At 47.4% G+C, this 15,349-nt stretch overlaps 2 protein-coding genes across 2 annotated transcripts in view; both read right to left on the reverse strand.

Moving 5' to 3' along the window:
- The window catches only part of LOC122384266 (guanine nucleotide-binding protein G(q) subunit alpha-like), an 88,309-nt gene that overhangs the window by 24,482 nt on the left and 48,478 nt on the right, over positions 1-15,349 (reverse strand). The window lies entirely within an intron of this gene.
- Positions 11,569-13,801, reverse strand: LOC122384267 (protein SpAN-like). Its single transcript, XM_043371466.1, has 2 exons — positions 13,578-13,801; positions 11,569-13,064 (listed from the first exon to the last, which is right to left on the reverse strand). Exons 1-2 carry the CDS (start codon positions 13,629-13,631, stop codon positions 12,174-12,176), a joined length of 945 nt encoding a protein of 314 aa, XP_043227401.1. The 5' UTR covers positions 13,632-13,801; the 3' UTR covers positions 11,569-12,173.

A 15,349-nucleotide genomic window follows, 5' to 3' on the forward strand; every position in this document is an offset into this window, starting at 1 on the left:
GCCGGACGACGGCAGCTCATGCGACTTCGTCACGCCTACGTGTACCGTGTAAAATCAGAGCGTCGCCCAGACGGCTTTCGTGACAACCAGCGTCATGGCGCTACACCGTAGTAGTTAGCTGTATATCCAAGATAAGCTTGAAATAATAGCCTATGTCGCAGCCCACGCCACGGGCGTATGATCACGGCAGTCCCGTTCAAGCTTAGCATTGCACGAACACATCTACCTTAACAAGGTATGACAAAGTAACTATGAACCCGACACACATTAGATACTCAACCTCTCATCACCACTTATCGTCCCTCTGTTGGTTTGCCGTCTGTTGGTTATAGCTATCATCTATCCTTTCTGTTTCGATCACAGCCTTTCGATTCTGTTGCCTCCCAGCCTGCGCGGCGCTCTGTCCTATCTCGCTGACCTGCTGACCGGGCGGCACCTATCAGAAAACGGTCGCAGGCCGCGCCAACCCCGTCTGACCCGGAATCAGCGCCAGGGGTGCGTCAAACGGGAGGCCATCAGTCACACGGTGCCAGGGGCGGAACTAATTCAATAGGCACCCGGCGCCGACCCAGTCCCGGCTGGTTCCGGTCGACCCCGCACACAATATGGATAGACCACGTGCCGTACGTCGGCCCCAAGGAGGTGTGAAACGACCCGCGATTGGCCAGGATTAGGCGACTGATTGTGATCGGTTAGAGATGTTAGTGGAACTCGTCAGTGGTTTGAGTGTTTGGTGTGAGGAGAAATGGCGATTGCTTAGTATTGATTTAAAGCGATGTGCGTATTTAAAGAACATAAGAATGAAAAAGAAGAAAGTGTTCAATACTTCACAATATAAGTGCACCTATGTGCACTACATTCTTTGTTTTGAGGCGGGAAGTCGCAGATAAAAATAAAATGGCACCAATAAACAAGTAGAAGGAAGTCAGCTCATTTCTTATGCTACACACATCCCTAACAAAGCAGACCCACGGACAGCCTTTCCCAAGCGAGCGGTAGCATCACATCAAGATCTTTACTTTTGGTGTAATTTCAGGTCAGTCGATTTTCAATCATTCTTCAACCCTAGCATCCGCTTCTATACAGCATAACTTAACAGAAGTCCATATTCACAAAACAAACGTTGAAGTCTTTAACCGAAGACTTTGATCCAGTGACATCCAGTGATGGCTGTGCGGATTTTACAACGTGCCATTCCTTATTCATCCGTTTGATCAATAATGATGCTCGGTGACAGGGGGACGGGGTAAATAGTTAATCAGCTCGCCGGCGGGGCTGCTGCCACCAGGAATAGCGTCCGTCAAAGCTTCGGCTACGTGACGCTCCCGGGAGAAGTGAATGACACGGCGTGGGGGGAGAATCATTCACTCGTTAGCGGGGGAGCCTTTGTTGGTGCGCACCTAGGGTAGAACTAGAGACCTTTATGTAATGCACTTCCTGTCTGACGGGATGTCTTTGCACAACCTTGGGGCTGTTAGATCTAACCAAAGACCTCTGTACGACTTACAGGCTTCCACAAATGTTTCAGACATACAGATTCAGAAAAAAAAAACGGAACATAAAGTACAAAGAAATGCAGCCAATCCGCATCTTGCAATATGCAATGTTATTTCATTAGCATAACAATTTCAGAAAAGTTATGTAAGGGTTACGATCAATATGAAAAGGAACAAAAATTCACGTCACCCGAATAGCATATACCTAGCTGCTTTTTCTTTGTGCAGAGAACGGTTGTCCGTGCCTAGATTCTAGAATGAAGAAGTCATGACAAAGAAGTGCTAAATATCAGCTCAATAAGTAGGGATGTGATTAGCCAGTGTCAACAAATGGTTCCAAAGTACAGAGTTCGCATTGACAATTAGCGCCATTCGCTAATGCACCCTTCGCCACGCTATAGTTCACGTGATATAACGAAGCTGTCGCGACATATGTATGCTTTGATTAGAGTACCGCACACGAGGGACACCGATGTAAAAAAACTCACCGAATTCAGCAAAAACAAGCGTAGACTTCCCGTGCGGGGCCCATGTGAGAATGTAATGGGATTGAAATGTTCACCTGCGTTGTTAGGCTGACCCGCAAGACTCGGAAGCGTGGCGGCGCAGCGTGGCCCTGAAAGACGCGGCGGCAGGGTAGGGCGCTATTGCCGCGCCGTTTTCATATGTGACCGGCAATGTCCCACCGGCAGGGAACACAACAGCCAAACTAAACAGCAGCGGTGGGGCCAGATGACTGTAGAGCATCAGAAGCTACCGAAACTAAGTCTTGACCTTGAAGTAAGTCTTGCACTGAAGGAATGCTAACGACTACTTTGAATTTAAAACAGGCTTACATCTCAAGTCTCCTTTGAAGCTTGAACGAAACAATAAAATGAGTTAATCCCACCAGCAATACAAGTAAGATAAAATTACAGAGCAAGGTAACTCAGTACCCGAATTTCAAACGAAGTGGAAAAATTAGGCATTGCTCAGACATCCAAAAAGATGACTTGAAGCTTCCAAGGAATCCGGTAGTTCCCACATCATTTACATTCGCGCTGCTCGACCCCACTGCTTTTCATTCTCTGCCCTCGCAAACTTTCGGCCCTTTGCATGCACTCAATCTCGCATACCGCTCAAACGCCTGGGAAATGCCACAACAAGCGAGAGGTTCGTCCCAACTCTGGCACGCTATGATACTGGACCTATTTAGCACCGGCATAACTCGTGCGGAGGTGTCCAGAAGCCTGGGCATGACGATGCCTGGACAGATCAGTAGTTATGGGACATCGTCGTCCAATTCCACTGTTCGGTGGATAAATCACCTAACACAGCGCATTGTGGTAACCTGCAGACTGCCGGCCGGGCCGGGCCGTTGGCCAGTTGGCCAATGTGCGTGACCAGACGGAGGGATTAGCTGCCAACTACCTCACCGTGTGACCGCTCCCGGCGACCCGTCGTCCGGTCCCCGCGCCGGTAAAAACGGCAACAGTTGGCCGCCGCAGATTACCGGAAAGGCCGAAACTTTTGGTGATTTGGTTGTATAATGTATTTCGATTCCCATATCTCAAATGCATCTGTACCAATATCTATCGATCTACAAGTAGGAATCCAGTGAGAGGTATGGATGCCCAATGTCTACGGTTCTCTACACACCAAATTTTTCACCTAAAATATTTGATAATTGAAGTAGCATTCTGATTCTGCTGAGCAATTTAACTTTAAAGTTCGAGCGTAAGGAAACCTGTGCTTCAAAAAGCTGTTTGTGCATGGTTAGCAGTTTGCCTACCACCGCCAACGTACAAATTCCAATCACATTACATAACGGGAGACGCTTCGATGCTTCAACAGCTACGAGCTTATTTAAGAATCGCCTCAGAATTCTTAGCAACAAGAGTTTAACTCGGTTAACTTTAAAGTGATTGCCATTAGGCTCTGGTTAGCTGATTAAATGAACCAGGGTAACCATACATACTAGATGGACTTTAGCACTCGAGGGCCGTGCTGTGCCTGACAAAATCCTTACGCATTCTGTCACACCAATGATTGTCAAGAGACCTGAGACAACTAAAAAAGTATCAAACATGCGCATTATTTTAGAACTTATCAATTATTATAGCTTATTATTTTTCACTATTGTGAGAACGTGTGGATACGAACAATGACTTACGAAATATGAAATGAATATCGGTGGGACTAGCTTTCGAGAAAGGGTTATACAAGGAGTAGAAAAAATTTAAGCGTTTGATATTCATTGATGGAAAAGGCTATGTGAAGGAAAGTTGCGGAAGAAACAGCAGCGCTGAATGCATTAGTTAAGCAAAAGGTGGGCCGGAAGATGTATACCTATATGGTGCATTACGTACGCATTAACTAATGACGCATTTCAAATATTACACACTTTGTTACATAATCACTTATTGAAACTGCAAAGATCAATGAAATGAAGTTACATGATAACTGCTGCCAAAACATGTTTATCTCCAGCATAAAGATCGATTTTCGCGTAAATGCCGCAGAGCCAGCACACCATCGTTTTGCCACTGAATGAACTTGATAAAAGTCCAAACTGATACCAACGGTAAACTGCATTTCTGGCTATTCGGCCCTGACACTGAGTGTTTCAGACCCGTGCAGATGCACTGTCTCTCTACAAGCCGAGTTTGTTCGGAGGCGGCGACATGGCGAGAACACCATCCATCCCACTGTGCCCACGCCTGGTCTACCGCTCTGACGAATTTGTTCAAAAGTTTACCGCGACAAAGGTTAATGGCGACAGGGCGCATCCAAATCTAGCCGTTGAAGCATCTCTAGTTTGCTTGTCCCAACATGGGCACCAGACTAAGTACGAGAAAGCATGCAGATGCGCTAGGCAAAGGTGGTTGCATTGACGCGCAAATAACTGTGCAGTATGAAAATATTCCTAGGTAGGTACATGCCACCAAATATTTGAGGCCGAAATAATTTTATCTGGATGCTAAGGAGACGTGATATCCAGATAAAAAACTTTCAAAGATCACATTAGTTCTTCTCTAAAGCAACAAACCATCCACTGCGCTCGTGAAATGACGGCTATAATTGCTCAGTAGTTAAAAGCTGGAGTACAAACTTTCGGAGTAACAACTGTCATTGCGTCAACTAAGGCAAAACAAGTGATTACATCGCTTCATATGAGGATGAACATTACCTTCAGATTGTCCCGAATGCCACTGGTAGAAATGCCAAGCATAATTTGACAGCCGCTTCAAACACACGGTGTAGGCCGCCTCCATGCATCGTAGGAGGGGGGGGGGGGGGAATCATACATCCATTGCTTACCGCCTGGATGACCCCAATGAACCGCAATGGCACCCTAGAGGATAGACCAACCACCGATAAATGGAGGCAACAAAACAACCAATATCCTGTTCCGACAATGCTGGACTTACTAGAGGCAAAAAGGCATGTAAAACTACAAGTTTCCGCTCAGGTCGCTCAGGCAATGCAATGTAAGAGCAAAGCATCTCTCGACTACAGCTATCCATGAGGTGTAAATTCACGCCGGACACTGCCCATCAGCAGTGCATCCACTATCCAGGGAACTACGATGGTCCCCTGACCGAAATCGGAATGAAAAGCTCAATGAAGCGCCTAAAAAAAATCACCCCAAAAAGCTGAGACTTCACAACTTATGAGATATTCTTGAGTTTCGTAGAAGAGCTCGAATTCAATTTTCGGATTTCATTCATGCGTTTATGTGACATGGCTTTTGACCTTTTGACTGTATCATCGGTGACAATTATAAACATTCAGCACACAGTCCAAATATATGCATCCGACACTTAGATTAGACGACGACACATTTAGATTATTAGATTAGAAGACAACACATTATCTGAATGCAAATGATAGGAAAGCTCCTAGACAGATTATGAATACCGAAAACACTCTATATTAGGTAGCGATATGACCGAAACTATCACCATACGAGATGAAATCACGGCATCTCAACCAATAGCAAACCACAGAACCTCCTGATTGCTATTGCTCTTGCTCAACCAATAGCAAACCAGTAAAACGCCTTTTGGGCGAAGAACGAGCGAGCGAGATAGTGAGCCCTGCACGTGCGGAAGGGCGAGAGGGTACTTCCAACGGGCTTGCGAAAAGCACCCTTCTAACCGGTCTCTAGCGGTGTGCCAAATTTGAACGCAATCGGCCTAGCCGTTCCTGAGATCTGGAAGCGGCATTCTGCACGTGCGCACGTGCAAACGGGGTCCAAACTGACTTTTGCACGGCACCCTACTAACTGGCCCCCAACCGTGTACCAAATTTGAGCGCGATCGGCCCAGCCGTTCTCGAGATCTGGAAGCGCCCCCTGCACGTGCGCACGTGCAGTAGCACGCTAACCGCAACACATGGGAATGCATTGCCTGGCGGGTGCCTACCTGTATGCCAAGTTTCAGCGAAATCGCCCCAGTAATTACCGAGTTGTTAAAATGGGAACAAATTTGACACCTCTTATTGTTGTATTTTGCACGTGCACTGGGGGTGACCCACATGCATCTAGAGTATCCTATTTTTGGTAGAAGGGATGCTGCTATCCTACAAAAATTACCGCAAGTCAATCGCCCAAGCGGCTGCTGAGATATGAGCCTCTCAAAATCACTACTTTTGCAAAACAGCTTGAACACCCTTGACTTTTCACGTGGCACGTGCCACGACGGTCACTGAGTTGTATCAAAAGTAGTCAATTACGGGGTAGAAGGGATTGGGCTACCCAGCAAAAAAGACCGCAGGCCAATCGGTCCAGCGGTTGCTGAGATATAAGCCTCTCAAAAGCGTTACAGGCCGGGCCGGGCCGGGCCGGGCCGCTCATACTGAGATTTTTCCGTTATATTGAAAAGACTCACTTCGCTCGCTGCGCTCGCTCGCTCGTAACCACAGAACCTCCTGCCACTAAACGTGCGGACATTCCACGCGATAAGCGCGCGGCCACTTACCGAGATCACACCATCGCTCGTGCCGACGTCGTGTCCCGGAGGCCGGGTCTGAGGGCAGCACAGTGACCGATGCGCGGCACCCGACCCGACCCGACCCGGCGGTCGCTGCAGCTACCACCGACTGGCTCGCGCCGGTCACCGCCGGTCGCCAGCGAGGCGCGCGCGTGAGCGACGCGCCGGTCGGGCCGCGCGACACGCGCCACGAGCGCCGCCGCGCCGGGCCGCGCGCGCGCGCGTCCGCCTGCAGAAGCTCCGAGATGAGAGCCGGTTCGCCGACAGAGCAGCGGAGCCGGCGGCGCCAAACGCTGCGCTGTATCGATTCCAGCAGCACCAGCTGTGGGCCCGTGTTGCACGGAGCCCCAGCAGTCGAAACCGCGGTACACCAGCGGCCAACAGACAGCAGCAGCGGGTAAGAAAGGCACCAGCAACCCAGCGGCCGCTCTTCCCTTACGAGTTCAGTCGGCCGCCCGACTATTGATAAAAGAGGTCAATAGAACGTATTCCCGGCGCAAAACGGCCACGTCGGGTCAACAGACGAGGCAGATAGAGAAGTCATGGATGAGGCGGCGGCAGCGCCGGAGGAGGGAGGACGGCCCATGGCCGCTGATAGGCGCGGGTCGGTGATGGAGGGCGCCCGGCGGCACCTCGACCCCGTCCCGGCGGCAGTTCGAAGCGGCCGCCGGAATATGCAGGCCGGTCGGCGGCCCGGTCACGGCGGATGTCCGGTCGGAGATAGGGCCGGCCGCGCTCCGCCGCCCCGGCCGCCGCTCACCGGTCTCTCCGGCTAATCCGGGTTTGCTGCACTTATTGATAGGATAAAATATATTGTACTCGACATCAGACGCCAGCATTACACATAATATGAAGATCATGCATTATGCAGGTCCGCTGACGGCGAGTATTCCAAGTGTTTTGTTACTATCGAATTAGACGAAATAAACAACCTTCAAAGTAACTATTGACCAGTCAAGAATGATTAAAATTACATGACTTGTGTCATGACTGAAATAGACGCACCTTTCCCTTCCTGATTTGGATCCATAATTTCATCTTTGGATTCATAAAACCCAAACTTTTCAGACAATTTTGGCAGTTCCTATCAAACGTTGATGAGAAATACTAATACTAAGCGCTCGTTAAATGAGAAATGAAATCGGACACAAGGAACATCAAAGTCAAAATAGTGTGATCTAAAAGAGCATTTACGGATTTACCATCCAACCCAAAATGATCTGATTTACCATCCAATGCTACTCGGATGATCTACGTGTAAAGGTGCTAATAGTTTGGTAAAATGCATAAAAAACGTGAAATTCGTTTTTTTCGATACGCAGTCCAACGCTAGAAACCATGCAAGTACACACACAGAAATATTGAGCGGAAAAACGGTGTAATTGAAAGTACCAAAAGGAACATTTTTTTAGTGTAAATTTACTCTGTTTTCTGGCTAAAAGAACACTTATATGTGTGTTTTGCTAGCATCGGAGTGTTTCACTATTGTGTAGGAGAACCGCTTTCAGTGTAACCTTACCACGGATCTCGCGTTACATTTACGCACAAATATGTGTTTTTGGTAAAAAGTACCAAAAGGAACACTCGCGTGGTAATCGTACACAAATTCATGGCGGTAAATTTACACAAATATGACGGTTATCATAACGATTTGTTCTGGTAAAACTAATGTTCGGCCCGCAAAATTTGTGAAGCAAGCGACACGCGGCGGGACGTTGTCGCCAGCCGCGAGCCTAGCTAAATGGAACGAAACATTGTGATGCTCAATGCCTACCCCATGCTGGAAACACGTTCATTTGTTTGTTTGTCGTTTATTTAAAGATTCGACATCACATCTGACGGAAATAAAAGTTAGTTTAGCGCAAAAGCATAACCTTATCATATACATAAGCTGATATTTCACAACGCATAGGCGCCGCTACAGGCCTCAGCCACCGCCCGTCTCCCGTCAACTGCATGCCCGTATTTAATAAATGAAAAATATGTCATCTGTAGGCACTGCTTCACTGTGCCAAAATTATCGTTCATTTAATTAGCCATCGGCTCTCTATTGCCTATCTGGCAAAAAATATTAGTTTAACTATACCTAATCAACCATAGAAAAGCATGAAAGTGCATTCATTATTTTCATAACACGACAGCAGTTCAGTTGAAAAAATTGCAAGCCCACCTTAGCACTCCGACAAAGTTGGATAATTTCCAGCAGCTCCTCTAATGTCATTCCGCTTCAGATTTCAGACTTGGTCTTGATTGCAGTTATCAGACGATGACCACAAAGCAGTATTTCACTTATTATTCACTCATTCACTCATTACTCAGCTTATTATCCAACTAGATAAACACCTCAGCACTGTTTTATCTCACTGATCGTACAAGAATGGGCAAACTCACTCTGCGCACTGCAGCCACAACACTCCCCCGCCGGCCCCCGCGGTCCCCGGCGCACAACTGACAGATTGCGAAAATGGCGCCGCCGCCGTCAGCGTGAGCTCAAAATTTCGCTAAATTTACACGGGTCGACGTAAACGAACGGTGCTCTGGATGTGTACCGCAATTACCAGTGCGACACAACACTCATTCGCGTATGGATACACTTGCTTTGCATAGAAACATATCAGTTAGGTATTTGAACATCTGTTATGCTGTTACCTTATCCTGTTTTGCGTAAAGATGCTTGTGTGGTGTAATAAAACTGCCGATGTTTGTTAGGTAGCCAATAAACGTTGTATAAAAACAAAGTTATTCTTGATGTCTTTACTTACTATGGCGTTGTGCAACGGATACCTTGCTTATTTATCACGAAAGTACTTAAACTAAAGATATTTTACTTAGTGAAGCAGAACTTTGAAGCTATTTGAACTATTTACGAGTATATTGAACTTGGCATCGCTCAATATTTCTCTGTGTGTATCACAAATATAAATAAAAATAGATTTATTACGTCTGATCGTTGACATATTACGCGAATACTCAGCGCTCGGTGAAAGTGAATGTTTGTCGCAGCTCACAGCAAAACACACGCTCTCATATCATAGGGTTGGAACTGTGGCCGTCATCGTGCCTTCGAGGGTCGCTTAGTTACGGCCACATCACACAATGCGAGAACAACAGAGCCGTTGATTAATTAGACCGTGGGGAGATCAAAACACAACTGCCGGCCCGCTTCTAATCCACACCACCCAGCGAACAAAATGAAAGCGGCATAACAAAAACCGGCCAGCCACGGAAAGTCACACTCTATTCTCAGACAAATAAAGGAATAGAAAGGCTGGCGCAGTGTCTTCCTGGTACCATGTTCACTTAAATGAAACCGTGCTGAAGCCGGAGTCAATGAAGCTCCCTTTGAAGCCCCGTAAAGGCGTGAATGATCGATGGTGTCCGCAGCATTTTATCATCTTAACGTCGGTGTTCGGGCACCGTGAGGGCGCTTTGTGAATTATGCAGCGTTAACTTCTTAATCCTCCGAAGCTAATCTTGGACACCACGCAGCCTGGCCCGTGCCGCTCCTAGGAGGCGAAAAAAGCCCTAACATTGTAACGGAGAATGAAAATCACACGGTAGAGCAGCCTCAATCCCTGCTCCGATGTTTTCCTGTATCAGAATACAAGCCTCGCCAGCCAGAGGGCCTATCTATAATAACAACTCGCAGAGAGATTCGCCACAACAGGCCAAACAGGGGCTCAGGAAGCATGTAAGTTACTTATCAGCACTTTGTGTCCGCTGGGTTCGCTGCAAGGAATAAAACATCACAGCGACGGCGATAAGCGTTATTTTTAAACGTTCTGAATAAGAGATCGGGGTAATATTATTTTACTAATAGCGCTGATGAATTTAGGAAAAAGTTTGAATAAATCAACATTTTTTAACACAATATTTTGTCTTTGATGAAACCGGCTGTGTAACGATTGGCGAAGCTGGCCGCTGCCAGCCCGATGTCCGTTGGTCGGTTTCGCCTGCAGCCCCCTTTCACGCATGTGTAGGTACCACGCATGTGCCCCCTTCCCTTCTTCCACGCATGTAGGTACCGCGCTAAGTCCCGTAAAGGTGTTGTCCCCTACCGGGGCTGACCTCCAGCCTTGGTATTTTATTGACGCGTATGCACGAGCCAGACCAGATGTGTTGAGCTGAAATTATAAATTAAAAAATCCGGTGTAGCGACTTCCTAAACTGAACATTGGTTTCAGTCACCAAACTAGCCATTAGCCAATGTGAATGACCATCACGATAGCGTCCACACTCCACAGCATAGCTATCGTCTTCGCCAACGAAAGTAAAAAGCGGCGAGATAACACAAGCGCATCGGTGCCATTGAAAATCTCAGACGGTTGAATATAAGCATGTATGTGTCTAGAGACTACTTCAATTTGGGTGAGTTTTGTTTATATATAGCTCTCCTTCTGCACTTACAAGCTTGTTTTCATTTATCAGTTGGGGATGACTTGGATGTAACTTGCTTCACTCGCTTCATTCGAAACAACGCTGTTGCTTGCGTTGTGAAAGAGGGAAGGAAGTTGCCATTCTGCGCGTCACCTGCATTGTTTGCGGCATAAAACGATCAAGTGCAGTGTTCAGTTGAAAATCACAGCAACACTGTTTTACATATCTGCCATCAACATTTCAGCCTTCCCAATGTACAAAGAACAACGACCAAGCAGTAAGCACTGCAAAGGTTAAACATATCGAAACCACCAATACAGTGCAGAGCTGCAGCAGCGGGTTAGGGTCCCGCCGGGCCAACCAGGTCGATGGCTCAGGCTCGGCGAGGCCGTTAGGCAAGACCGATTGACGATCTTATGCAAGGTCCCTGAGCGGACCACCGAGCATGCGTGTGGGAAGCTGTGGGAGTTGAGTCTGCACGTGGTAAAACGGCTTCACTCTGAGAAGTGGCAATGAAAATGCCCGGTCAACGAAACCATTAGCAAGTTCTCTTTGTGGAAGCAGATGGATAAGCTCACAGCACGACTAATCATAGGCTACAGGAAAACAGTCCTAGCGTCCTTTACGCCCCAGTCTCAGCATGTTCAGTTATATAATTGGTTGGGTTAGGGTAAATTTTTCAGACAGCAACAATGCCATAATTCGCAGTGACAGTGCACCCGTTACTTTTCAAACTTCTGTATTTTTCACTTAACCTTTCAATGAGCGCTAGCTGATATTTTGAACTAAGCACAAAAACAATGCTGGAGAGAGACAGCTGTCTGACATCCAAGGCATTAGCTTTATCTTACATTACGTCGAGCGCTTACCGACATTATCTTCCGAGCTGCTAACCGGCTTCATACGTCAAAGACAATCCCATTCCGTCTGGTCGAATGTCAAGCGAAGCGGTTTCCACCACTGTATTTTTGTTGACAACATGAAAGTCAATTTGTCTAATATCATGTAAGAGCATATTTCCGATACAGAAAGGCACGCTTGCTTGAACAAGAACAGCCACGGTGACCAGAATCGCATGCTTGTTGCCATGGGGTAGCATTCCTAGTTGTTTGTAACATCCACGAGCTGAAAAGAAGCTGATGGACAGTGATAAAGCAATCATTTGTATTGAACATACACGGTGTCTGACCAGAAACTCAAATTAAGCCGATTAAATTAACAATAGGTTTGGAAAATATCGTCCATTATGCGACAAACACAACAAAATATCGTGTAGTTGATAATGGAATAATGACATAAGCAAATGGGTAGGCTGCGGAATGAGCTTCTAATCACTGTGCGGGCAGCCAAGCACCTCGTGAACGCACAGCTGGTGCTCGTAGTAGTCGCTTAGCACTGTCTGGCACGCCGAGCCGCTCGTGCCCGGCGGACAGTGGCACACACAGTCGGCCGACACGTAGCCGCCGTTCCGACACGGCGGTGGGCTGCTGCACAGCTCCTCGCAGCGGTACAGCCGGTTCATGAGCGCCACGTCACGGAAGGAGGGCCTGTCGCGCTGTCCGATCAGACCCTGCAGCGTCGGGTTCTGGGTCAAGATGGTTGGTTTACCGTTTGACGAGAAATAGAACGTACCGTAATGCATTACAGAGCTCAGGTCGTAAGGCACATCTTTGTTCTGTGTATCGAACATAGCAAAGTTACTTTTGAATTCTTCATCTATATTGTCCCACAGAATCGTAACCTGGTCGTCGCGGTCGGAGCGCGACTGTTCGTGGAAGAATCCGAGCGAGTGGGCGATCTCGTGGGTTACGGTACCGAGACCAGTGCATCCGGTGCCCAGGCTCAGCGCCTGCACACGTGTCGCCAGTTCTTTGGAAACACAGCCAACAAAGGACCAGCAACCCTCCTCGGCAACAAAGCGGACGCGAGGGAGATGGCTTGACTCGGACACCTCCTCAAACTCGATACAGGTGTGGTCTCGCCAAAACCGGATGCCAGCCTCGATGGCGCTGCGATTGGCGTCGGTAGTGACCTCGTAGTTGTATCGTCTGTTATCCCAGAGCCAGTTCGAAGGCGCGCCCTTGCGGCTGGCTGGTGACCTCAGGAGGTCGCCCTCCTCCAGGATGCCGTAAGGCGTCAGAACAGGGTTGGTCTCGTGAAAGTCAACAGCACTGATTGCTGTGGCTCCAGCCAAATTCCCGGAACAAATTGTTAGTACCTGCAAAAGAAGCCATTAGGTTAAAAGCATGGCATTCGTGGAGCCAAAGGATTCGAGTGATAGCAAACAGCAGGTGATGACAAAGGATTAGGAGGAGGCAATAGCATCGGAGCTTTAAGAATCAGTAAAATAGTGTGTAGGCATCGGGTAACTAAACGGGCAGGCAATCGGACACAAAAACGACCTGGCAGTGTAGCACTAAACATATGCGTGGCAAACTTCAACATAATTTTTCAACAGAGCAGCTTTTCTTGAATGAAAATAGGGATATAACAACAATCGTCAAACAGCATAATAAGTTCAAATAGCCGTGTTTCCTGAACAGTATCCATGGACTCACTTGAAACTCCACTGACATACTTACAAAGGGGGGTAGCGGGCAGCAAAAGCTTGAGGTCACTTTGCGAGAGACAAAAATCAGTCAAGGCAAGATTTCTAGCCCAGTTGGTTGATATAAAAGTACGAGCCACTGTAAGACATGTATATCGCAGGTAGCTAAAACCAGCCACTTACCAGAAAAACCAGCATCTCGTAGACGAGGGTCAAACATCTTGACCACATCTTCATTGCTGAAATAAATTCTTGATACAGTCGTTTCCCGAATTCCCACCTCCGTCACCACAGATATAGCACATCGGAGAAGACAGACACGAAAGCATGTGCAAGCACCGATAGTGTGAAACTACCGACGATATCACTGTCGAGTAGTGATGGCCAAGTCGCGTCGCCAGTCGACTGATCACATAAAAACGCTAAACATGTGGCTGAGCCGGACCTAGTGCTCGATCGATCGCATTTGTACAAACAGCTGTGGCGTGTGATAAATGAAACCGCAGATGTGCACTACCCATCAGCTGGGCACTACAATTCATAATAGGAGCGCGATCGCACATAGTGTTGTAGATTATTGATGTCAGAAAATAATTTACAGAACCTAAACGCAAAATGTCGTCCGGGGTTACCCACGTGTCTGGAACCCACAATTGCGTATTAGGCAGATCTTGTGTGCATTGTATAAGGTCCGCAATACGGCGCAGTCACTAGCGCAAATCTGCAGGCATCTTGCATAAAGCCCTTTCACACCTGCCATTTCTACCTACATTGAGAACAAAATAAACAGTTCAGTATTTATTAGGTGACAATGACGTTCTAAGCTGGTTCTGGTGCTAGGTTCATGCAGGACGTTAATGACAAGGTCTTTTTGTCATCAGTGTTTGCTAGACCTTGGAGCCGAGTTTCGCTCTCCGGCACATCGGCCCGTCGCTGGCTCTGGGTCGCAGCCACAGGCACGTACTGCCATGATGAGAGCCACGGAGCCGGGCCCGTCGCATTGAGAACACTCGGACGTGTTCCATGACGGCACTCGGCGGTGCCCGACCGTCAAGGAGCCACTATAGGCTCGCTCCAGTGGCGGTCTGAAGCGGAGATTCGTGACCCAGGGCCATCAAAGAGCTGACCGGTGTTACGGGGTTCGTGAACATGGTGCTAGACGCTTGATATGGCAGCATGACTACGCCAGGAAGCAGCCGCAGCGTCCTAAATGAATGTTCATTTCTCTCAATTCTCATAAAGCTTAATTGGTAATGCACATTTTAGTTTCTTTCAATTGCTTCAGGATTGTGAAGAAAAAATATTAGCGCATGCCAAACACTGCAAAGCTATTATGCAATATGCAGCTACATTCAAGGATAACGTCGATAAAAACATATAAATAGAGTAAAAATAAATTAAATTCACTCAGGCGCTTCCGAAATGTCTCAATATCATGTTCATTTGTAGCGCTCATAACAGCGATGAAATGTTACCTACACCAGTTAGTAGCGTCAATAAGGTGTATGAAAAAAGAAATGCAGCATTCGGAAAAACGGTTTCCATCTAAATTGAATTCAACGCCTTCTTTGTGGGCTTATTTACATTTCAGGTCATTTGAAGAAGGTTAAGCGAGATTGTATGCACATTGCACATCAAACACATGTGTTTTCTTCGCACCCAATAGATAGGCTAAATAAAACCCAATAGCATGTGCTGCAAAACTAGTCAATGTAAGAAAATCATACGATCAGTAGACCGAGATGAGATGCTGGTTAACAGGTAAGTACCTACAGCTACATGACAGGTCATCTGGTGCAAATGTGCTTGCCTCTATCCGGATATCCCCAAGCCCCTTCCACCAGACACATCAAAGCCAAAGCATTTGTCACCCCCAGAACAGAGTATATCCGACGCCACAATCCTCCCACGGAAGGATCAAGCGCCAGAGTGACATCCCACGCCATAATCTGCAC

Source organism: Amphibalanus amphitrite, unplaced genomic scaffold, assembly GCF_019059575.1.
Source record: "Amphibalanus amphitrite isolate SeventyFive unplaced genomic scaffold, NRLGWU_Aamphi_draft 000185F_arrow, whole genome shotgun sequence".
Lineage (NCBI taxonomy): Eukaryota > Metazoa > Arthropoda > Thecostraca > Balanomorpha > Balanidae > Amphibalanus > Amphibalanus amphitrite.

What these genes read in the sequence shown, in the direction of transcription:
- LOC122384267 (XM_043371466.1), bottom strand. Translation starts at nt 13,631, where the DNA reads ATGAAGATGTGGTCAAGATGTTTGACCCTCGTCTACGAGATGCTGGTT. An exon ending in ACGAGATGCTGGTTTTTCTG is followed by an intron (nt 13,065 to 13,577) that starts GTAAGTGGCTGG and finishes CTTCTTTTGCAG; the next exon opens with GTACTAACAATTTGTTCCGG.